The sequence below is a fragment of the Pelophylax lessonae genome, assembly GCF_965119305.1.
Source record: "Pelophylax lessonae genome assembly, chromosome: 5".
Taxonomy (NCBI): domain Eukaryota; kingdom Metazoa; phylum Chordata; class Amphibia; order Anura; family Ranidae; genus Pelophylax; species Pelophylax lessonae.
This window is the reverse complement of record NC_138772.1, coordinates 37,049,372-37,073,543: the sequence shown is the minus strand read 5'-3', so window position 1 is coordinate 37,073,543 and position 24,172 is coordinate 37,049,372. Positions and strand designations below refer to the sequence as shown.

The following is a 24,172-nucleotide window of genomic DNA, read 5'->3' as shown; positions in this document are numbered from 1 at the left end:
CCCAATATATTCAATTTTTGTCATATATTTAGGCCAAAATGTATTTAGCTACACGTCTTTGACAAAAAAGACCGGAAGATTTTACCACCTTCCTGACCAGGCCATATTTTGCGATTCCGCACTGCGTTATTTTAACGGACAATTGCGCGGTCGTGCGACGCTGTACCCAAATTAAATGTATGTCCTTTTTTCCCCCCACAAATAGAGCTTTCTTTTGGTGGTATTTGATCACCTGTGCGATTTTTAATTTTTGAAAAAAAGAGCAACAATTTTGAAAAAAACAAAACAATATTTTTTTACATTCTGATATATAACATTCCCAAAAAAAAAATCTAAATTTTTTAACAGTTTAGCCCAATTTGTTTTCTGCTACATATTTTTGGTAAAAAAAAATCACAATAAGCGTATTTTGATTGGTTTGCGCAAAAGTTATCGCGTTTACTAACTACCGGAAAGATTTGTCATTTTTATTGTTTATTTTTTTTTTACTAGTAATGGCGGCGATCTGTGATTTTTTTTGCGGGACTTCGACATTGCGGCGGACAGATCGGACCCTTGACTGACATTTTTTACACTTTTGGGGGTACCAGTGACATTACTGCAGTAATCAGTGCTATAAATATGCACTGTTACTGTAATAATGACACTGGCAGGGAAGGGGTTAACTTTATTGTGATCAAGGGGTTAAATGTATGCCTCATGCTTACTGACGTGTGTGGGGGGAGGGGATTGTGTGACACAGACAGAGAGCGCAGGTTGAGCTATGCTGAATCCTGTAATCTGTCCCTGTCTGTCACATAGGAGATCCGCCCGCTTTGTTTACAAAAGCGGCGGATTTCCTCACTCGATCCCCGATGATCGGGGAAGAGCGGCGGTGATCACCGCCTCTCCTCCCCTGGCCCGACTCCCGCTGTAGTAGAATAAATAAATAAATCATTAAAAAACTATCATTTTTGCGCAAACCAATCAATATACGCTCATTGGGATTTTTTTTTTTTAACAAAAACATGTAGAAGGATACTTATTGGCCTAAATTTATGAAGAAATTCAATTTTTTCAATTTTTTTATTGAATACGTTTTAACCTCTTGCCGACCGCCGAAAACTATGGCGGCAGGTCAGCTCTGTCCTGCGAGGTCGCTCTGAGGAAGAGGCGTATGCCTCGAAACGCGTCAGCCATCAACCTAATAGGACAATGGACATTCGTATGGACTACTTCTGACACTCAATTTTTTGAGTCCGATATGATTGATTTTCATCTGCATTTGTGAGTAGCCATTTTTATGTTATAACAATAAAGCCAATATTGAGGATATTTGCACTAGGTCGGTGCGCCCTTTTTTGTGTTTTTTGTTTGCAGTACTGTTGGACTGCCCAAGTCCTTTAGGGCATCAAGACCATAGCCATCCAAGACGCCCTTTGCAAAGTCCCGTGGGAAGAGCAGTCGGGAGCCTTGTTTTCTGAGCGCAGGAGAAAGGTGGTTCATTCACCTTATTTTGTTTGAAGGGTAAAATGATGTCACATAGCATAATTCTGTTTACAAATGTTATTGAATATGCCACTCACATATGTACAAATTAAAGCTATAAGCAATTCCACATTAGCAGATCTGCTGACAGATTGGTATCTCTCACTCGCTTGCCGTAAGTGATACCCGGGTGATACCGCTCTGTTCGGCATCCATCTCCCACCCACCCGATACCGCTCCGTCTCCCACCCACTTGCCGTAAAGGACACCTGGGTGATACTGCTCTGTCCGGCATACGATCTTGGAGGTCACGTGACCATGTAACCTCCGAGATCGTATGCAGGACGGTGTAGTATCACCCGGGTGTCACTTACGGCAAGTGGGTGGGAGATGGAGCGGTATCGGGTGGGTGGGAGACGGAGCGGGTGAGAGACGGAGCGGGTGATAGACGGAGTGGGTGAGAGACAGAGTGGTATCGGGGTGGGTGCCGGATGGAGCGGTATCACCCAGGTATCACTTACGGCAAGTGGGTGAGAGATACCGATCTGCCAGCAGATCTGCTAATGTGGAATTGCTTATATCTTGTGAGTGGCATATTCAATAACATTTGTAAGCGGAATTATGCTATGTGACATCATTTTACCCTTACATGAGCATCACCACCTAATGGCTGGAGGAGGAGAAGACTAGTCGGCCGATATATCGGTATCGGCCCTGAAAAAACCATATCGGTCTATCCCTAGTGCAGTGGATATGATATTGGGTAGTATCTGCAGAAGAGGAGTGGAGAGGGTATGATGTTGGACACTAGATTTAGGGGAGGCGTGCATGGGGTATGATATTGGGCAGTATATGCAAGAGAGGAGTGCGGCGGGTATGATGGTGGATGGTATATGCAGGAGAGGCATGCAGTGGATATGATATTGGGTAGTATATGCAAGAGAGGAGTGTGGAGGGTATGATAGGGGACAGTATATGCAGGGAAGGCGTGTGGTGGGTATGATATTGGACAGTATATAAAAGAGAGGAGTGTGGATGGTATGACGGTGGACAGTACAGTATCTGCTGGAGAGGAGTCCTGAGGGTATGATGGTGGACAGTATATGCAGGGGAGGCAGGTGGCAGTTATGATTTTGGGCAGTATATGCAGGAGAGGAGTGCGGAGGGTATGGCGGTGGGCAGTATCTGCAGGGGAGGCGTGCAGCGGGTATGATATTGGGCAGTATATGCAGGAGAGGAGTGCTGAGGGTATGATGGTGGACAGTATATGCAGGGGAGGCAGGTGGCAGTTATGATTTTGGGCAGTATATGCAGGGGAGGAGTGCGGAGGGTATGGCGGTAGGCAGTATCTGCAGGGGAGGCGTGCAGCGGGTATGATATTGGGCAGTATAAGCAGGAGAGGAGTGCGGAGGGTATGGCCCTGGGCACTATATGCAGGAGAGGAGTGCTGAGGGTATGACGCTGGGCACTATATGCAGGAGAGGAGAGCGGAGGGTATGGCGGTGGGCAGTACCTGCAGGGGAGGCGTGCAGCGTTTATGATATTGGGCAGTATATGCAGGAGAGGAGTGCTGAGGGTATGACGCTGGGCACTATATGCAGGAGAGGAGTGCGGAGGGTATGGCGGTGGGCAGTATCTGCAGGGGAGGCGTGCAGTGGGTATGATATTGGGCAGTATATGCAGGAGAGGAGTGCTGAGGGTATGACGCTGGGCACTATATGCAGGAGAGGAGTGCGGAGGGTATGGCGGTGGGCAGTATCTGCAGGGGAGGCGTGCAGTGGGTATGATATTGGGCAGTATATGCAGGAGAGGAGTGCTGAGGGTATGACGCTGGGCAGTATCTGCAGGGGAGGAGTGTAAAGGGTATGATGGTGGACAGTATATTCAGGAGCGGAGTTCTGAGGGTATGACGAGGGCAGCATATGTAAGAGAGGCGTGCGGTGGATATGATATTGGGTAGTATATGCAAAAAAGGAGTGCGGAGGGTATGACAGTGGGCAGTATATGCAAGGAAGGAGTGCAGGGGAGTTTGGTGGTGGACAGTATATTCAGGGGAGGCGTGCGGAGGGTATGATATTGGGCAGTGCATGCAAGAGGAGAGTGCTGCGGGTGTGCTGGTGGGCAGTATCTGCAAGGGAAGAGTTCAGAGCGTATGACGGTGGACAGTATATGAAGGGGAGGCGTACAGCGGGTATGAAATTGAGCAGTATATACATAAAAGGAGTGCTGAGGGTATGACGGTGGGCAGTATCTGCAGGAGAGTAGTGCAGGGGTATGTGCTGCAGTGTTTTACCAGGCAGGCTAGTAACAGCGCTGGCTCCAGCAGACATGCTGCATTTTACCACAGTGCCGCACCAATATTGTTTTTTATGTGCCTTAGCAGCAACCTGCATATATCCAGTGTGAAAAAACACAGGTCAGTCCTCAGTGTGAAGGAGCCCCAAAGCAGCTGTTACTGGAACACGTGTCCCCACTGGAAGTGACAGAAGGTGTGACAGCCCTGGTCCCCTAGCGAGGACAGCAATCAAAACCAAATGAGGTTTTCAACTATTCTCTACTCTTTCCAAAATGAAAAAAAAATGGCTAAAGATACATTTATATACAGTTTAACAATTCTGTATAACATCTGTAAGGGTAACACTGTATATACAGATAATTCTTTATCATGGACAGAAAATATAAGTGACCCATTTGTCGTCATTTACACAAAGCAAATTGTTTCCAGATGTCCAGCTTGTGGTGTAGACATGGCCATTGCAGCCTTGTTGGATTCCACATGTTACAATTTATACGGAGATGAAGGGAGTAATGGACCAGGTATACACAGATGAACCCTAAACCCCATCTAATCTGAACATTTCAGGTCCAGCAAAAGCCTATCTCATGGGGGGGACGCCGGTAAAAGCACCGTATATTTTGTATGGAGCTCAAGTTCTGCTAATCAGCTGCAGGTGGGCCTGAAGTTTCGACCGTTGTGCACCATCAACCTTCGGTCAGTCCTAACTTGCTTTTCGTCTGCTTGTACCCTTTTCCAATTTATATGATTTGCAAAGTATCTTAGTGCTTTCAGGTGTTGCTACGCTCCACTGAAACACAATCGGGTGTAGAATGCTGTGGCAGGGGTTCATCCACAAATCAAATCACATTAAGATCTCGTCATTCTTAAGTTTCTGGATTTACTAGGAGTGAAGGTCAACGTGTTCCACAGTGGATGAAGGTCTGAATTTTTCATTTTTGTCAGGTGTGTCTTTTTATACGAAGGGGATATGGCTGACTCCCGGTGAAAGCAAAGGCATAAAAGTCAACCATTGCTGCCTGTGGCTGGTTAAAGAGCTTGGACTTGGCTTGGTACTCAGATATTTAGATGTTTTTGTACATTAGAGTTAGAAAAGGAAAACCCATCAATGGGGTCAAAGATTGTAAACCACATAGAGGCGGTGGATTATTTGTACTAAGGATCTCAAGATGTTTTCAATTCATGGGGCCCCTACTAGTTTATTAGGGTCAAGCATTAGAGTCAGTGTGCACAGATAGTTGTCCTTTGCTTCTGTTGTGGGTTTTTTGAGACATTTCTTAATAATTTTAATTTGTCAATCTTTGAATTGAATCATATGCAGCAGTACTCGTTAAATATTGAGTGTGCATACATAATGTGTGTGGTTATCATGAAGAAAACCACTATTAAAGTCTGGGTAAAACTTTTTTTCTTGTTATTTAGTTTTAGCCACCCCTATGGACCCCCTATGAGAAGTTTTTACATTTCTGCTATTGGCATACTTTTTCAACCATGACTTTATCATTACTTAAAGCGTGTTGGAGATACAACAGCTTTCAGTTTAGCAGATTAACTGCAGTTCACAAAAAGGACACTAGATGTCGCTAATGCTCAGTGATATGCTATGCATTTCTATGATGTGTTATTTCCTGTACACTTTACTGAACTTGTTGGTTATCTCTTCCTGTCTGTTGTTCTTATTAGAATGAGGTGACATCTTTGCTTTCTGTGTTATGTTCCAATAAAGAAGCCAGTTCCTGTTTACTCCACAATGTCTGATCTGAATGGACCCCTCTGCACCCAGTGATCACAATCTGCAACAAAGCGGACCTTCAGTTATTCTTAGGTGTCTCAGCCACCTCTCCAGTGATGCCATATATATTGCATGGACAGATGTGCCGAAGGGCTCTGCCTGGCCTTTGGGTCCTAGCAGAGCCTTTCAGAACATCTGTGCATGTGCACGTTATTTCCTGTGCATGCATAAAGATGGCAAAGGTTTGGGACCTCCCTAATAGCCACCAGGCTAGGGCAACCTGTGTATACGCGAACGTGCTGTAGGGCTCAGTCAGGTCCTGAAGCCCAGTGGGACATCTGGGGGTGGGGTGAAAAAACTTGCAGAGGCGAGAAATGCAAAAGTGCTGCTTTGCAGCACGAAAAATGCAATAAAATATAGAAAATTGTCCAATTGTAACATAGGGAGGAGGAGGAGGCAGGGCAACATGACATATACCTTAGGGTGAAGGTCAGCTTTAAGATAACAAGGTGATACATATGTAGCACCTCACTACATCACCAAGGATAGGGCACCGTTTCTCCTACTGACACCAACAATGGGGCACTATTCCTCCCACTGACATTGAAAATAGGGCACTATACCTCCCACTGACACCAACAATGGGGTACTATTCCTGCCACTGACACCAACAATGGGGCACTATTCCTCCCACTGACATTGAAAATAGGGCACTATATCTCTCACTGACACCAACAATGGGGTACTATTCCTGCCACTGACACCAACAATGGGGCACTATTCCTCCCACTGACATTGAAAATAGGGCACTATACCTCCCACTGACACCAACAATGGGGTACTATTCCTGCCACTGACACCAACAATGGGGCACTATTCCTGCCACTGACATCAACAGTGGGGCATTATTCCTCCCACTGACATCAACAATGGGGCACTATTCCTCCTACTGACACCAAAGATTAAGAAGAGCCTTTTTTCTCCTCCTACTTACTGTAGGCACTGTTTTAATGTTTTTTTTTACTCCCTCTGACCACTGAGTCATTGACATTGTTTATTCTCACTGGCGATGTAGCATTTTCTACTCACACTGACCACAGTTGGGTCCCCCAAAAGTCTGAAGACCAGTAAAGTGGCCCATTGTTTGGAAAGTTCGGAGACCCTTGTACTATAGCAATGGCTGTAGAAAGAACTGAATCCCTGAGCAGTTAGGCATGTTTGATTTGGCACATCGGGTTACGAACAAGATTGGGGAAGCGCCTCTGATAACGAGATTTATGTGTTCAACTCAAGGCTTCATTTTCGATGGGAGTATGCCTTTAATTGGATAGACTGAGCCTATCCAAAACGAAATCCTGTTTTTTAATGCAACTGGATTCCTTCTTTGATATTAATACTTTTATTTCTTGGCACCTAAATCAGAGTAAATGAGAGAGAGTTTTGGCAGAATGTCTTCGCCTTCAGAGGTGCCCAGATGTTCGGAGCACGTATCACACTTGTTAATACGCTCATTCCCAAACCTTAAAAATGCTTCTCATTCCACAAAGGTTATTAAATTTCCATTCACGTCAATTTGCAGCATACTCCTTCACAGCTGTGGATCCATAATTTGGGACACTTATCCATACACCTCTCTCCATGTGGGAGAAGACTTTGGACCAGGATCACTCTTGGGCTGTGCAGTGCGTATTATATTCTGTCACCTGCTACCAGTTGATAGGTTTCAGATGCGTTGTGGCTTAGTGGTTAGTATGGTGCTTGTGCAACATTGGGTTCCTGGAATCCATTCCCACCAAGGCTCTTTCTGTATGGAATTTGTGTATTGTTTCTGATTTTCTTCCATAATCCAAAAACATTCAGACAAATTAAATTGTTAGTTCCAGGTTTTTTAAGCTCACTTCTTTTCAAGGCTGACCATTAGGGAAGCTGAAGTCCAAACATTACTATACAGTCTCACCGGAAACCAAAGCAAAGCCCGGAAGCCACAGGAAAGCTTTGGCCACCTTTCTCCTGTACTGTACCAATATTATGGAATACTGCCACAGTTATAGGACTCTAAGGAAGAGGCAAAGTCCCAAAATATGAGAGCTGAGCTTGTAAACCTGACACAAATTAAACTATATACTAAATTGGTGGTCTCCAAACTCTGGCCTGGGGGCCGAATTTAGCCCTTGTCTCTATCTGGCCCCTGTTCTTCCCACTGAAGTTAGGCACTCCTAATCCTACTAAAACAATGGGACGGGGGGGGGCATTCTGCAGAGCGGTTTGACATGGAATCTTGCCTGGGAGGCAGTGGGAGCAAGGTGGACAGTGTGAGTACATCAGTACACCCAGGGACATTCAAGGGGAGAGACTGCCACATGTAGCCAGCTTTCTAAAAGGACAGTGTTGTGCTTAACCCTTTTATTACCTTACCCTGGGAGATCTTTAGAGCAGTTAGGAGGGCTGGTAGTGCCTGCAAGCAGTGTAGCTGGGAGCAGATCTACACAAGGAGAGAATATACTCCTGCATGCATAATATTGAATGATTTTGCTAGAGATAAGAGGTTTTTCTTAAAAGTACCATATCCCAACTTTTATGAACTTTTTTTTTTAGGAGAATGGATAACGGATTTTTAAGGTGCTCTTCAACAAAAATGATTGGACATTGCAGCTAAAAAAACATTAAAAAACCAACATGACAGATTCATATGGCCTTTGTACAGAGGTTTCCACTCAACATGTTTCACCACATCTGTGGCTTCCTCAGAAGACTTATAGAGCCTTGAACATGATACCACTAAGGATAAATAAGAGACATTATCAGTTTATTATATAAATACGGATCCTAATAGTCAACAAAGATCCATATAAGACACAGTTATACATAAATTACAAAATGGTATAGACACTTATAACATTCTTATACCTATAATACATCTAATAAATGGTTCTTACCCTGGATGTCTGCAAGGTTTCAAACATTTTATGGTAAAATCATAAGTGAATAGACGTGCAGAGTATTAGTATGCCATAGTTGGAGCATATCCCCTAGTGGGACCTGCAACGATGTGAGATCAATCCTAGTTAGGGGTTAAAGATGACTGAATTTACTTGGTTATATAATAAATTCTAAAGTTCCCAAATCCTCTTTTGAAGTTATAACAACGTATTACCCACCATGTCCAAGGGGGGATGATCCCAGTTACTTTTTTGTACTTCAGAATTTCAAAGACAGTAATTTTCCTTAGTGGAGGTAACCTGTATAAAAATATACATGCCAACAATCACCATGGGAATTTAGCCAACCCAACAAGAATGCACAACATCAGTCTATTTAGGCACTTTGCATGACCCTCTTACATGAATAAGAATAGCCCTCAATAACTAGAAGGAAAGAGAATTGTCAATCCACGTTTGTAATAACTTGTATCATTCGAATAGGCAAAACAGGCCCCAAATGTCTGCAGTGCTTTCAGGTAGAAGCCAACCCCTAAGAGTCGGTTCACACTGAGGCGATACGACTCCTTACTACTTCGGGGGCGACTTGTGCAGTCCCGTGCACCACGACTTCGGAGCGACTTGCAGGGACTTCACATAATGGAAGTCTATGCAAGTCGCTCCGAGGTCGCCCCGAAATAGTACAGGACCCTTTTTCTAAGTCGGAGCGACTTGTGTCGCTCCTATTAGAATGGGTTCTGTAGCGGTCAATGGACCGCGAGGGAGCGCGACTTGTCAGGCTGACAAGTCGCCTGACAAGTCGCGCTAATGTGAACCGGCTCTAAGTGAAACAGATAACACAATATATTGAAATTTAACTAAGGTGTATCCCCACTTGCATATCATATCAACAAAGTATCTATGGGTAAGTCTCTACTTGCAGCCAATGAGAGGAGGGTTGTGCAGATTACCTGCCAGATCTCACATCTTATTTGTGCAGGTTTCCACCAGGGCGAGTGGGCATAGCAAAAAATGTTCATAAAAGTTGAGATGTGGTGCATTTAAGAAAAACCTCTTATCTCTAGCAAAATCATTCAATATTTCCACAAAATCAGGTGTTCAGTCACCCATTTTCATTGCTTAGAGTTTTGAGGCATATTAGCTACTTATGTATTTGTATGTGTCCTATCTTATTTGGGTTTCTTCTTTTGTTGTATGTTGATATACTATATATACCTAACTGTATTTAAGCAATTGCAAGTTCAATATAACAGATATTCCCATACTTTGGATTAATTATGGCTAATTATTGTGGTTTGGCTTTTGAAGGGATGATGGATGAGATCCATCAAGCACAAAGTACCTCCATAGGGGCATTACATTGGACCGTTTCTTTTTTAGGTTACAATGATTATTAGAAGAAAAAATGAAGGCTCTACTGGAATAATAAATATTTTCAAAAATAAATAGAGGAAAAAATATCCTCATGGGGTCTCCGAATACAAATTTTCCCGACCATTAGAAAGATGGAACCTGATCTTAAACTTGAATGGGAAAATAATTTACAATTATGCTCTTTAAAGATGATGGACATATTATGTCAACTATATTCAAAAGCGTTGAAATTAGTTCATAAATAATTGAGAAATTACATTTAGATAATGCCAACCTAGTATTGGATCCCAGCTTTGTCCAACGGGAGGGAACCTTGAAGACACATTTAGAGTCTTTTCTGGGTGAACTCTTAAAAACCAAAGAAAAGAAAGTTGCTCTAAACCAGGGATCCTCAAACTACGGCCCTCCAGCTGTTGAGGGACTACACGTCCCATGAGGCATTGTAAAACTCTGACATTCACAGACCTGACTAGGCATGATGGGAATTACAGTTCCTGAACAACTGGAGGGCCATAGTTTGAAGACCCCTGCTCTAGACAAACTTGCCTATGACTCAAATGATGCCTATAGATGGTCACAAGATGGAGGTAGAAAACGTTACAACTTTAATAAAAATGTGGTGCATCAAGTAACCTTGACTACTGATCCAAATGATTCTGATGGTTCATCCTTGTCCTCTACTGTATATCCTCTGCATAGGCTACCACACATTAACAATCTTTCAAAGGATAGGGATCACTAGAACGTAAAAACGAAGGGGAAGGTCTTCAAACGTTGGTACCCAAGCGCACTTCTGTTCAAGCATGAGCACAAAATGTTTCTCATTCTCAGACTTTTAACATGACACCCTTTCAAACTCTATCTGCTAATTTTGGTGATATGGCTATAGCACCTTCTGTTTCCTCCTTTCAGACACCTACTTTACCTAAGGTTTGTCAACGCAGATTATCAATTATTTTTCCTTCTGGTTATTGAGGGCTATTCTTATTGAGGTAAGAGGGTCATGCAAAGTGCTTAAAAAGACTGATGTTGTGCATTCTTGTTTGGTTGGATAAATTCCCATGGTGATTGTTGGCATGTATATTTTTATACAGGCTACCTCCACTAAGGAAAATTACTGTCTTTGAAATTCTGAAGTACAAAAAAGTGAAAAGTTGACTATAGGATCAGATTGGATCCTACCACTGGGATCATCCCCCCTTGGATACAGTGGGTAATAAGTTGTTATTTAATATTAAAAAAGAATAGCGCGCAAATGCAAAAGAAATTACTACCAAATCTGAAGACAATCCATAAATAAAAATGGGGGTTTGGTCCCACCATATGGCCATATCGTGCTCAAGCCCACTACTGCGTCAAAGTACCCCATTATCAGTGGGTCCTACACTATCCATGAAAAAGAGATGAATCCAGCCTTTCTAACCCTTGGAGATAATACTCCTTGCTGGGGAAGATGTGCAAATGCACTACAGGGGACTCCTCCTATATCAACTTGATAGTGGACACCAATAGAGTACAGGTGTGTGTGGGGGGTGGGGAGGGCTGCTCAACCTCGATAGTCTGGTCAGACCGAATACATAATAAACAGGCAAAAAATTTGGGGGAGCATACCCATGTATTTCCAAAGCTGATGGAGGTAGAAAACGTTACAACTTTAATAGAAATTTGGTGCATCAAGTAACCTTGACTACTGATCCAAATGATTCTGATGGTTCATCCTTGTCCTCTACTGTATATCCTCTGCATAGGCTACCACACATTAACAATCTTTCAAAGGATAGGGATCACTAGAACGTAAAAACGAAGGGGAAGGTCTTCAAACGTTGGTACCCAAGCACACTTCTGTTCAAGCATGAGCACAAAATGTTTCTCATTCTCAGACTTTTAACATGACACCCTTTCAAACTCTATCTGCTAATTTTGGTGATATGGCTATAGCACCTTCTGTTTCCTCCTTTCAGACACCTACTTTACCTAAGGTTTGTCAACGCAGATTATCAATTATTTTTCCTTCTGGTTATTGAGGGCTATTCTTATTGAGGTAAGAGGGTCATGCAAAGTGCTTAAAAAGACTGATGTTGTGCATTCTTGTTGGGTTGGATAAATTCCCATGGTGATTGTTGGCATGTATATTTTTATACAGGCTACCTCCACTAAGGAAAATGACTGTCTTTGAAATTCTGAAGTACAAAAAAGTGAAAAGTTGACTATAGGATCAGATTGGATCCTACCACTGGGATCATCCCCCCTTGGATACAGTGGGCAATAAGTTGTTATAACTTCAAAAGAGGATTTGGGAACTTTAGAATTTAATATATAACCAAGGAAGTTCGGTCATCTTTAACCCCTAACTAGTATTGATCTCACATCTTTGCAGGTCACACTAGGGGCTATGCTCTCCCTATGACACACTGATACTCTGCGGATCTATTCACTTATGATTGTACCATCACATTGTTGAAGCCTTGCAGAAACCCGGGGTGAGAACCATTCATTCGATGTCTTGTAGATATAAGAATGTTATACGTGTTTGTACTATTTTGTAATTTATGTATAACTGTGTCTCAAACGGATCTTTGTGGACTATTAGGATCTATATTTATATAATAAACGTATAATATCTCCTATTTATCCTTAGTGTTATTATGTACAAGGCTCAATAAGTCTCCTGAGGAAGCCACAGTTGTGGTGAAACATGTTGAGCAGGAACCTCTGTACAAAGGTCATATGAATCTGCCATGTTGGTTTTTTAATGTTTTTTTTTAACTTTGTATATTTGAAATAAAAAGTAGTTTTTTAGCTGCAATGTCTAATCATTTTTGCTGACGAGAACCTTAAAAATCACATTATCCATTTTCCTAAAAAACTCATACATGCAGTTTGCCTCAGGTTTTTTTTTTTTTAACTTGAATTCTATTGAAGATGTTGCAAAATTCACATGTATGAAAGTTACAAATAGAAAGATATATTTTCCAGAAATATATAGAGTTAGTAGAAATATATCATATACTTTAGATTATAAGAGACGAGATTGCATTGTATTCTGAAAATACACCATAGATTCACAAAATAAACATTGGTTAATATGTGGCTAATAGTAAAATTATACAATATAGAATGGATAGGACTAGTTAAACCCTCCATTGTTGAACACACAGTTGACTTTGCTGGAACCAGGGTATCAAACGAGTGGCCTTTTCTCATTTTGACCTAGTGTGTAGAGAATAGTTAATTTCCCTAGATAATCGGGGAACTTTTTGGATCAGCCATCCAAGGCTCCCAATTTTCGAGGAATTTGGGGTATGGTAAGGTGGGCTTTTGCGAACATATATTCCAATTGGAAGTGATGATTTAGAGCTATTATAAGTTGAGAGATAGTTGAAGGTATGGTGGATTTCCATTGTCTATTCCCATTGTGGAGTGGGGTTAAGAGATAGTCCAGTGATAGATCTAAGCATTTCATGGACATATTTCCAAAACACGGAAATTACTGAGCAAGTCCACCATATGTGCAAGGAATCTCCTAGATGTCCACAATTCCTCCAGCAAGTGGGGGGAAGAGATGGAAAAAGTTTAAATAAATTTTGTGGAGTGTAGTACCAGTAGCGTAGTCGTTTTTTTGGGCTGATTCCCAATGAGTAAGGCACTTGGAGTACCTTGCCTCAAGTTTTTAGTGTTTTTTCCAAGAGGGGCTGAGAGCTCCTAGTCTGTTGTGGACTTTTGCTACTAAATCCACTAAGGACTGTGTGTATATACAGGAAGAAAAGTGGTCCAGGATCATTTCTACAGAGGGAGGAAGCTGTCCCCTGTTGTTGTTCTTGATTCAAGTTGGGCATCCCATGAAACCCATCCAAGTTGTTACCCCTAATAAAACATAAAAACAAAGCCAAGAGACTGACTTCTTGTGTCTGGGTGCAAGCGAAGAACAACAGCCCCTGCAGGGTTGTGCTACGCTAGTGTGGGGGAGAACTGTACTAGGGGAAGCTGTACTGGTGGTGAGGGAGGGATCTGTACTGAGGGGAGCTGTGCTGGTATGGAAGAGATCTATATTGGGGAGAGCTGCTCTGGGGGTGGGGGTGGGGAGGGGGGTAGATTTTTATGGGTGGGAGCTATCCTGGGGAGAGCTGCACTGGTGGGGGCTTTCTGTCCGGTGGGGAGCTGTACTTGTGGAGAGGAGATCTGTATTGGGGGAAGCTATACTGGGTAAAGTTGAACTAATGGTATTTGGGGAAGGGAGTCTGTACTGGGGGGGGTCTGTACTAGTGTGTGAGTGCGTGTGTGGATGGGGGGGGGGGCATCTATCCTGGGGGCTGACATATCACATGACTAGGAGAGAAGCAGCCTTTATCCTGGGAAGGTGCAGCTGAACACAGTGCAGTACACTGAACTAAAAGTGCGCTAAGGGTGGGGGGAGCAAGTTAGTCTGAGCTTCCCTCTCCCTCATAACTACCCTGCTTCAGGGGCATCATTTACACTTGTGGTTGGGAGGCAGTAAAAATACATGGGTGAGCCGCAATTCAACCCCCCCCCCAACTGCTCCTCCTTAACCTCTTGCTGCCCCATAACATATACGTATGTGCAGCAGAAAAAAAGGTGGACTTTAACGCCCACATGCCTCACATACGCATGGCTGGGTGTCCAATTTTCTGTGCTGAGATGGTGTTCACTACAAGCACCTAGCACAAAGACCGAGCTCTCAAAGACAGCTCTTGGTGCCCGCTAACTAGTAGGGGAAGCAATCTCTCCTGGGGATGATCTGCACTGGTGAGGGAAGCTGTACTGCTAGTGGGGGGGGGGGGGGATTTATGTACTGGGGGAAGTTGCAGTGGTGGAGGGGGATCTATACTGGTGGGAGCTATATTGGGGAGAGCTGCACTGGTGGTGGTAGTGGGGAGAAGAGAATCGGTACTGAGGGATCTGTAATATTGGGGGGGGTACAATCTGTCATGGGGCGTGCTGCACTGGTAGAGGAAGCTGTACTGCTGGGGGGAAGGGGGATCTGTACTGGGGGGAGCTGTACTGGTGAAGGGGATATCTGTACTGTGGGGATCTGCACTGGGGGAAGATCTATACTTAGGGGAGATCTGTATTGGAGTGAGGGGATCTCTACTATCGGGAGGGGGGAGATCTGTAATTGGACTCCTGCACTCTGTGCGATACATACCTCTCGCCCCTGCTAGACTCTAGCATGGAGCCAGTGGCATCGCTATGGGGATGTAGAACGCACCCGGGTGACACCCACTAGAGAGGTGACACCAATTAAATAGGGAGTGATATCCAACCCCCATCTGTAAACGTGTGCTGTTGGCCCGAAACTAGCTTGTCCAGCGCCCTGCAAGCCACTGTGGAAGGCTAGATAGGGGAAAGGGAAGGGGTGGGGGGGGACACCATGTTTTAAAGCACCAGGTGACACCAGCCCTAGTGATGCCACTTCTTGTGGCTTAGTAATTAAATAATATGCTTTGGTTACAAGGACTGTGCCATATGTAGCAGTGTACATGCTTAGTAGGCTCAGATTTTAAGCCCCTCCCACTGTTGTCTCACCCAACATTTTCTGCGCATGACAACTAATTATTTAGAATTAGAAAATCACAAAACTGCATCAAAATCGGTCAGAATGTACAATAATTTGAATCCCCTCCCCCTTCTCCTCATTAGAGATGTGCACGATTGACAATTTTGTTTTGTTTCATTTTGTATTAATTGGTTAAGTAAATCATTTTGTTTTGTCATATTCGTTGGTACAATGATTTGTTTTTGGAATTCATTTAGTATATTGGGTTTTGTTTTCGAATATTAGTTATTCCAAATCGATTCAAATTTCAAGAGTTATTTCAGAAGATTGACTATATTTGTTTTAATGTGTTAATTCGATATTTCAGGAGATTACTTATGCCAGTACCGGGACAAGGACATTTAGAGCCCAGGGTGAACATGCCAAACTGTGACCCCCTCCCCCAAGATATATTAGCATTATGTGTCAGCAAAAATCCCCCCCCCCCCCCGCTAAAAAAAAAAAAAAAAAAATTAGCACTTATCTGTATGCTTATCCACTAATTATTAAATTCCCCCTCCTCTCAGTACAAATGCCCGCTCCCAACAGAAATCTTTATGCCCCCCCCATCCCCCTCCCCACTTTGAATTCTCTCTTTCCCAAAATACCCCCTCTAAAAAAACTCCTAGCACAGATACCTCCCAATCATCCCTACTGGCACAAATCCCCCTCCAAAAAAAATAAAAAAAATACCCTCTTAGCTGAAACACAAGACAACTCTTCCTTTGTGACACAACGGCGGTCTGCCTTGTTTACATAGGCAGACCGCCCTTCTGTTATTCCGCTGAATGATCAGCGGGTCCCGGCGTTCATCGTGTCCACCGGATCCTCTGAATGGCTCCTGCTGTGCCCAATACCAGCGGGAGCGGCGCTCCGGCGGCGCGCACGCGCCCCTGACATTTACTGCACAAAATCACGTACATGTACGTGATTTTGTGCAGCCGGGCCGCCCTGCTGGTGTATATATGCGGCAGGCGGTCCAGAAGTGGTTATGTCTTAACGTTATTTTGGATGCGAATGAAACAAATTAACCACTTTACCACTAGAGGATCTTGCTGTCTTACGTCTGGGCCACTTTTTGCGATTCCGCGCTGTGCGACTTTAACTGACAATTGCGCAGTCGTGCGACGCCATACCCAAATTAAATTTATGTCCTTTTTTCCCACAAACAGAGCTTTCTTTTGGTGGTATTTGATCACCTGTGCGATTTTTACTTTTTGCGCTATAAACAAAAAAAGAGCGTAAATTTTGAAAAAATAACAATATTTTTCACATTTTTTATATGAAATTCCCCCCCCCCCCAAAAAAATGTAAAAATCAAAATTTTTTTAAATTTTTGGCCAATTTGTTTTCTGCTACCTATGTTTGGTAAAAAAAAAATCACAATAAGCGTATTTTGATTGGTTTGCGCAAAAGTTATTGCGTTTACTAACGAAGGGAAAGATTTCTGTAATTTTTGGTGTTTTTTTTTTAACGATTAATGGCGGCGATCTGCGATTTTTTTTTTGCGGGACTGCGACATTGCGGCGGACAGATCGGACCCTTGACTGACATTTTTGACACTTTTGGGGGTACCAGTGACATTACTACAGTAATCAGTGCTATATATATGCACTGTTACTGTAAAAATGACACTGGCAGGGAAGGGGTTAATTTTATTGGAGAGGGAGGGGTTAATGTATGCCTGGTGCTTACTAACGTGTGTGGGGGGAGGTGACTGAGTGACAGAAGGACAGATCGGATGTTCAGCTATGCTGAACACTGCAATCTGTCCCTGTCTGTCACTTAGGAGATCCGCCCGCTCTGTTTACACAAGCGGGCGGATCTCCACACTCGATTCCCAGACGATCGGGGAAGAGCCGCTCCTCCCCTGGCCCGACTCCCGCTGTGACTGAAAACAGCGGGAGCGCGCCTCCGGCGGCACGCGAGCTCCGCCCACAATTGAATTCTAGCCTTTTCAGATCATGTTAACCGCTTAATCTTTTTAATCATTTGTCGAACCCAGTATTGTTGTATGTCATATTTTATCATTTTTGTTAAATGAAATCTATTTTTTGAGAATTTTTTCCCCTTCTACCACTATTATATACTTTCTCAACCTCTTTGCCCTTCAAAGTCCCAGTTAGAGGGAATCTCTGTGCTTTGTTGTTTATATAGGGATGTGGGCAGAATTTTCTAATAGGCTCCAGTAAGGCAATTAGGACCCTTTTTTTGGGGTCCGCACCAGAATCGGATCGCATGAGTGTTCACACCTATGCAATCCGATTCATGTTCAAACTGGCAGTTCGCACTGCGATGTGCGATCTGATCTGGGGGTGTCATTGACTTTGTATTAACACCCCCCGTGATTTGCATATGGCAGTGTGAACTGCCTGCGTGTTGAATTTGTTGCGGGAACCCGCAGTGGATTTGCAGGGTTTCCGCATGGCAGATGTAGCACCCTCCTAGATAGGTGCTAGATAGGGAGAGTAGTTTTGGCTTTGCCTGGCTATCAAGAGAGCAGCAGGCAAAACATAGCTGCACTCTGCCTATCAGAGGAGCATGATTACTAATTAGTCCTGATCAGTGTGTCTGATGTGTGATTCATCTGGGCTGAGGGAGTGTCCCCACTGTGTCCAATAGGGAGGCCTGTTGGACAGCGGAGGAAACCCAGCCAGTGACACACAGCCTTTTGTAGCTGTCTCAGTGGGTTGGCACAGACAGTGGTGCATCCTAGGATGAGCTATAAAAGCCAAGGTGACATGTGACAGGGGGTCCTTGGGCGGGAAGCCAAGTCCCGGAAGGAGGGTGACGGCTGTCTCCTCTTCTGAAGTTGTGGAAGGCAGTCGGCCTAGTGTACCAGCAAGTGTGGCTGTGGCAGTGGAAGCTGACTAGTGCAGTTGGAGGCAACAGTGATTCTGGAAAAACAGTGTCCGTGAGTACAGAACAACTTGCCCAGGGGTCTGCCCAGGAAGGGGACCACTCCAGAGGCTAGAGTTAGCAGACGGATGTCAGCACACAGGCAGTGAGAGTAAAAGGGGTGCCAAGCTAGAACCTGAAGAGAATAACCAAGCAGGAACCTTTAAAGTATCTTCGCTTCAGTGGCAAGGTGAAGCAGCGGCCTTGCCGCATTGTACAGTTAGCTGTCCTCAAGACTGTGAATAGTTTATAGTTGGAGTATCCCACTCATCCCTTCTCCTATCCATGTTCCAAATAAAAACACAAAAACAACATCCCCTGGATTGAATATTGACTGAGCCAAGGACTTTCATTGCTGTTTATCTGCTATCAGTTGCTAAGGGTAACCCAGGGGAATCCAGAAAGTGTAATTCTCAGCAGTCCTCTAGGGGGCAGTGCTACACATACACATGAACCGGCACTTAGGATTGGGTTTCCCACTGCGCTTTGTGAATAAGTCTACAGTCTTCTGGAACCTGTGATGTGACCTAGAAGGCTGTGGGGGGAAGGAGGGGGGCCGAACTGCCCCACAGAGTGATCTAACCAGAAGTTGGAGCAGGTACCTGTCAGAAGCAGGTACCCGCTGTCCCCTCCCCCCAAAAAAGTGCCAAATGTGACGGGGGGGGGGGGGGGCATGCAAACAAGGGGAACTTCCCTTTGGGTTAAGTTCCGCTTTAATTCATTTGTTTCGCTATACTTTATTATAGATTTGTTGAAATTTGTTACTATTGTGATTCTGAGATTCGGATATCTCTAAATCTCTGAATAAGGAAAATTTAGCCCGAATCGCACATGTCTACCCCCTATCATTCTGCAGCAGGGCAGACTGAAGCTGGTGTGGGTGTCTTTGGTTTGAGGGAAAGGCTGACAGCCAGGGGCATTTCTACAGGGGTTGCAATTGCAACCGGGCCCCATGCTCCAGGGGGCCTGTGCGGCTCCCCTGTACACCTGGATAGGAGGGGCGGTGGGGGCAGCATGTAGAGAAATCACTGTCTTTCTTTTTCCTCCGGTAGCTGCAGGAGGAAAATGGAGAAGATTGGTTCCTCTGTATGCTGCCCCCGCCACTCCTCCTATCCAGTTCACTTGTGTTCTGCAGTCTCTGGGCCCCTGTGTGCTCCCCTGGTCCCCCCCCCCCCCACTGTGCTCCCTCCCCTCTCCTGCCGGCTGCTGCAGGGGATTTGTCACAGTAAAGAACCAGGAAGGGGTCGGTAAATATGTAATTTACCAGCTCCTTCCTTTTCTGAATGGACAGAGTCATAGTCAGTGACATTGTGAAAAAATAAAATAAAATGATAAAAAATTATACAATTAAAATACCAAAAAATAAAAACTACTGACACCAGTGGATGATCTTCCAGGATTGCAAAGGTCACACTTGCGACTGGGCCCTGGCATTCCACCACCGTGGGGAGGCCCCAAGATGGCGGGAAGGGGGCCACTGCAGAACTTGCGAAAGGGTCCTGCTGCGGGACCGTAATAAAAGGGCCCCGCAATGAGAGTAAAGGGCCCCAGGATCAGTGGGAAGAGCCCCAGGCTTGAAGAGAAGGGCCCCAGCCAGGGGTCCGGGGGGCCCTTCATGGTTTCTTACACCGGGGCCCTGAAGGTTCTAGTTACGCCTCTGCTGGGAGCTTCGTGAAGAAGTGCCAGGCTGTAAGATGTCTTTTCCTGTTTTATACATAAGCACGGGCCAGACGATCCTACAGATTTCCCAGGCACCTGCTGCAACACAAACTGTCACAGGCCATAAGACATGCCGATCGCTCCAGCGCTGCCCCTCTGTGCCGCTCAGATATTTGTCTTGGCACAGGAGAGGGAACAGGTGGAATTAAGTAGAGCTCAGCTTGTTTATGCTTTGCTTAAAGAGATATGCTGTTCTAAGCGATTTGTTCCCGGGGGGAATTATTTTTAAAAATAGAAAATTATTTTGCAGTCAGATAAGGTGATGCTGCAAGGGCTTAGCTGTGACATAGATCTCTAGTGGAGCACATTAAAGGATCAGTCCTTCCAAAAGTGAAAGTTTCAATATAAGTTCAATATAAGTGCAATATGGCGGGCCGAGTCAGCCAGTGGCTGTTTGTAATTTTAGGGGACACCAATTGGGAGAGCTCCATGATGTAGTTCCTGTCTCTTCCCGGCCGCCATAAAGCTTGGGGTGTTTTGGCAACCTTGGGGTCTAATTATTACTTTGGTTACTTTAATGCACAATAGCTAAGGACTAGCAGCTGAGAGGCAGTAAAACCCTGCAGTTGAGCCGCATATTTTTTTTTGCCCCCTTCCAGACATTTCCCCTTTAGCTGCAGAGGCAGCGGCTAGGGTAGGAATAATACCTGGCACTTTTGGGCTTGTTTACACGTTGCATGATTTCTGAAGAGGGAACAAGGAAATATTCCCAACCATAGGTGTGCACCCCAAAACTTAACCACTTAAGCCCCGGAGGATTTGGCTGCTCAAAGACCAGGGCCTATTTTGCGATTCGGCACTGCGTGACTTTAATGGACAATTGTGGGGTCGTTCAACGCTATACCCAAATGATGTCCTTTTTTTCCCCACAAACAGAGCTTTCTTTTGGTGGTATTTGATCACCTGTGCGATTTTTACTTTTTGCGCTATAAACAAAAAAAGAGCGACAATTTTGAAAAAATAACAATATTTTTCACATTTTTTTTTATATGAAATTCCCCCAAAAAAATGTAAAAATCAAAAATTTTTAACATTTTAGGCCAATTTGTTTTCTGCTACATATGTTTGGTAAAAGAAATCGCAATAAGCGCATTTTGATTGGTTGCGCAAAAGTTATTGCATTTACTAACTAAGGGAAAGATTTCTGACATTTTTATTATTTTTTTTTTTTAACGAGTAATGGCGGCGATCTGCGATTTTTTTTGCGGGACTGCGACATTGCGTCGGACAGATCGGACCCTTGACTGACATTTTTGACACTTTTGGGGGGACCAGTGACATTACTACAGTAATCAGTGCTATACATATGCACTTTTACTGTAAAAATTACACTGGCAGGGAAGGGGTTAACGTTATTAGAGAGCAAGGGGTTAAGTGTGTCCCTAGGGGCGTGCTTCTAACTGTAAAGGGGTGTGGCTTTTGATCGTATGATCTTTTGATCGTATGGATCGTATGATCTCTGCTGTTACATCAGGGAGATGACAGGCGGCTTTGTTTACATCAGCCGCCTGCCTTTCTCCCTCTCTAGCGGGAGATCGCGAGTGATCGGCGGACATCGGACCCGCCGGTCACTCGCGTGGGGATGCTATTGTTATGTACTGTCTCTATGCTCATTAGTTGAGTCCCCTGTAACCATGACCACGGTGGGCGTGTGTCTTCCGGGTTGCAGTGCAATGTTTGCGTCTAGCTTTGGGGCTGGACCCAGCGAGGTCTCCTTTCCTACATATGCGATCACGTCCTCCTCCCTCACATCAGCTGATGAAGTCCCGCCTACAGGGACGTAACACGTACGGAGGGAGGAGGAGCCGGTGGCGTCACCCGCCATCCATGTCGGAGGTTGTGTTTGCTGTACAGCTCTGCACCGTGCACTGGTTTCAGTGCCTTTATCTGTAATTTTATTCATATGTGATTCAATAAAGCAAGTATTTTAGTACATTACACTCTATATCCAGTATTATGTTTATTTTATGGTGAGCGATTGGACCAGTCTTTGAGTAAGGATCCCAGGTCTTCTGAGAGTGTTTCATCTGCGTATGATATCCACATACTCCCCAAGAGTCTCTGCTTGTTTGGCCCTTCTGGTGACACAGGGGCTACTCTGGAGGTGAGAAGACAGTGTGGCTGGTGGAGGACTCACCGAGTGGAGCACATCATGTGGTGTCTGTTTGCATGATCACCTCTTTCACATTGGGACTCTCTTTTTGCATTCATATATTGCATATCTCATGTTGTTTTTAGCGCTGCACTGTGAATTTATTAGGTACCCGCTCCCACCACCTCTCCCCCTCCCTCCCAAGTCACAGGTCCCAGAAGATTGCCCGGCCATTAAGGAAGCGCAGCCGGCACCGCGGGGAGAAGAGGGAGAGATCCAAAGCTCCCGCGGGCCGCATTGCTGGATCAATGGACAGATGAGTGTGTGTTTATTAAAGGTCAGCAGATACACTTTTTGTAGCTACTGACTTTTAATAAAGTCGGGTGGAATTCCGCTTTAAGGACCTGTGTCAACAGGCTTTGGGCTTGCATTAATGACATCAGTTTGAGGTGCTTCAAAGATTTTTCAGAATGTGTCAGATGCATTTGACTTGTAGTTGACCTCCTTCTGACCTGCATCAAGTAGGCTTTGCATTCCCATAGACTTTTATGCAAACAAAAGTCCATCAACATAGCCTTAAAAAACACCAGAAACGCCTATTACATCCAATGTTTTTTTTTTTTTTTTCTTTTTTATCAAGCAATCACCACTTACCCAAGAAAAGTATTTCTGAAGGAAGGATTGTCTCAGGGCTGTAGTCAGGTTGTAGTCTTCTGAGCTGTGATGAGTCTGATGACCGGCCCAAATAATGTTCACTTCTGTGGGGGTGGGACAAAAAAATGTGTAAGTAACGCAAGCCAAGTGCAGAACCACCATGTGCATCAATAACAAAGGCACTACCTGTCTATAAAACTGCCCATAAAAGCAAATAGAGATGAAAAAAGACAGCCTGGGCCATCATCCAGGTTAGATGAACAATACAGTAAGTTCGTGGTCAAGGACAAGTTTAGTAAATCCCCAACCCTCCTTCCTTTGCCCCTTATATTTGTACAACTTAGCACAGGCATGCTCAGCGGGTGTGCAGTGCCGATTCCCCCTACTGCCTAGCCTAGGCTTTCCCCCGTGTTGCACAACCCCCCCCCCCCCCCACCACAGTGCTGCTGGCTACCCTTCTCTCCTCTCCCCCCAGCTGCTGTGGGGGATGTTTCAGGATGGGGAGAGGGGGAAGGGGCTAATCAGTTTGTCATTTGCCCCTTCCTTTTTTAAATAAACATAGCGAACACACTCACTGTGTTCAATCATAACTGAAGCATAGTTTACTCCATTTACTATGCTTCAGTCTTTGAAAGAACAGGAAGCTGCATTTATTCACTTTGCAGTGCAGCTGAGGCTGCAGAGAAAGGCATGTGTGTTTGAGCTTTGGGGTGCACACCCCAATGCAATAATCTGCACACACCTGTAATAACTGAGATTCTCCAGCACCACAGGCACATACAGTATCTCACAAAAGTGAGTACACCCCTCACATTTTTGTAAATATTTTATTCTATCTTTTCATGTGACAACACTGAAGAAATGACACTTGGCTACAATGTAAAGTAGTGAGTGTACAGCTTGTATAACAGTGTAAATTTGCTGTCCCCTCAAAAATAACTCAACACACAGCCATTAATGTCTAAACCGCTGGCAACAAAATTGAGTACACCCCTAAGTGAAAATTCCTAAATTGGGCCCAAAGTGTCAATATTTTGTGTTGCCATCATTATTTTCCTGCACTACCTAAACCCTCTTGGGCATGAAGTTCAACAGAGCTTCACAGGTTGCCACTGGAGTCCTCTTCCACTCCTCCATGATGACATCACGAAGCTGGTGGATGTTAGAGACCTTGCGTTCCTCCACCTTCAATTTGAGGATGCCCCACAGATGCTCAGTAGGGTTTAGATCTGGAGACATGCTTGGCCAGTCCATCACCTTTACCCTCAGCTTCTTTAGCAAGGCAGTGGTCGTCTTGGAGGTGTGTTTGGGGTCGTTATCATGTTGGAATATTGTCCTGCGGCCCAGTCTCCGCAGGGAGGTGATCATGCTCTGCTTCAGTATGTCACAGTACATGTTGGCATTCATGGTTCCCTCAATGAACTGTAGCTCCCCAGTGCCGGTAGCA

At 44.5% G+C, this 24,172-nt stretch overlaps 1 protein-coding gene across 1 annotated transcript in view; it reads right to left on the bottom strand.

The window, feature by feature from the left end:
- AGMO (alkylglycerol monooxygenase) overlaps positions 1 to 24,172 on the bottom strand; it is a 388,184-nt gene that overhangs the window by 234,253 nt on the left and 129,759 nt on the right. Inside the window, exon 4 of the mRNA XM_082259080.1 lies at positions 22,726 to 22,829. Coding sequence (XP_082115206.1) covers positions 22,726 to 22,829 — 104 coding nt within the window. The remainder of the gene's footprint in view (positions 1 to 22,725; positions 22,830 to 24,172) is intronic.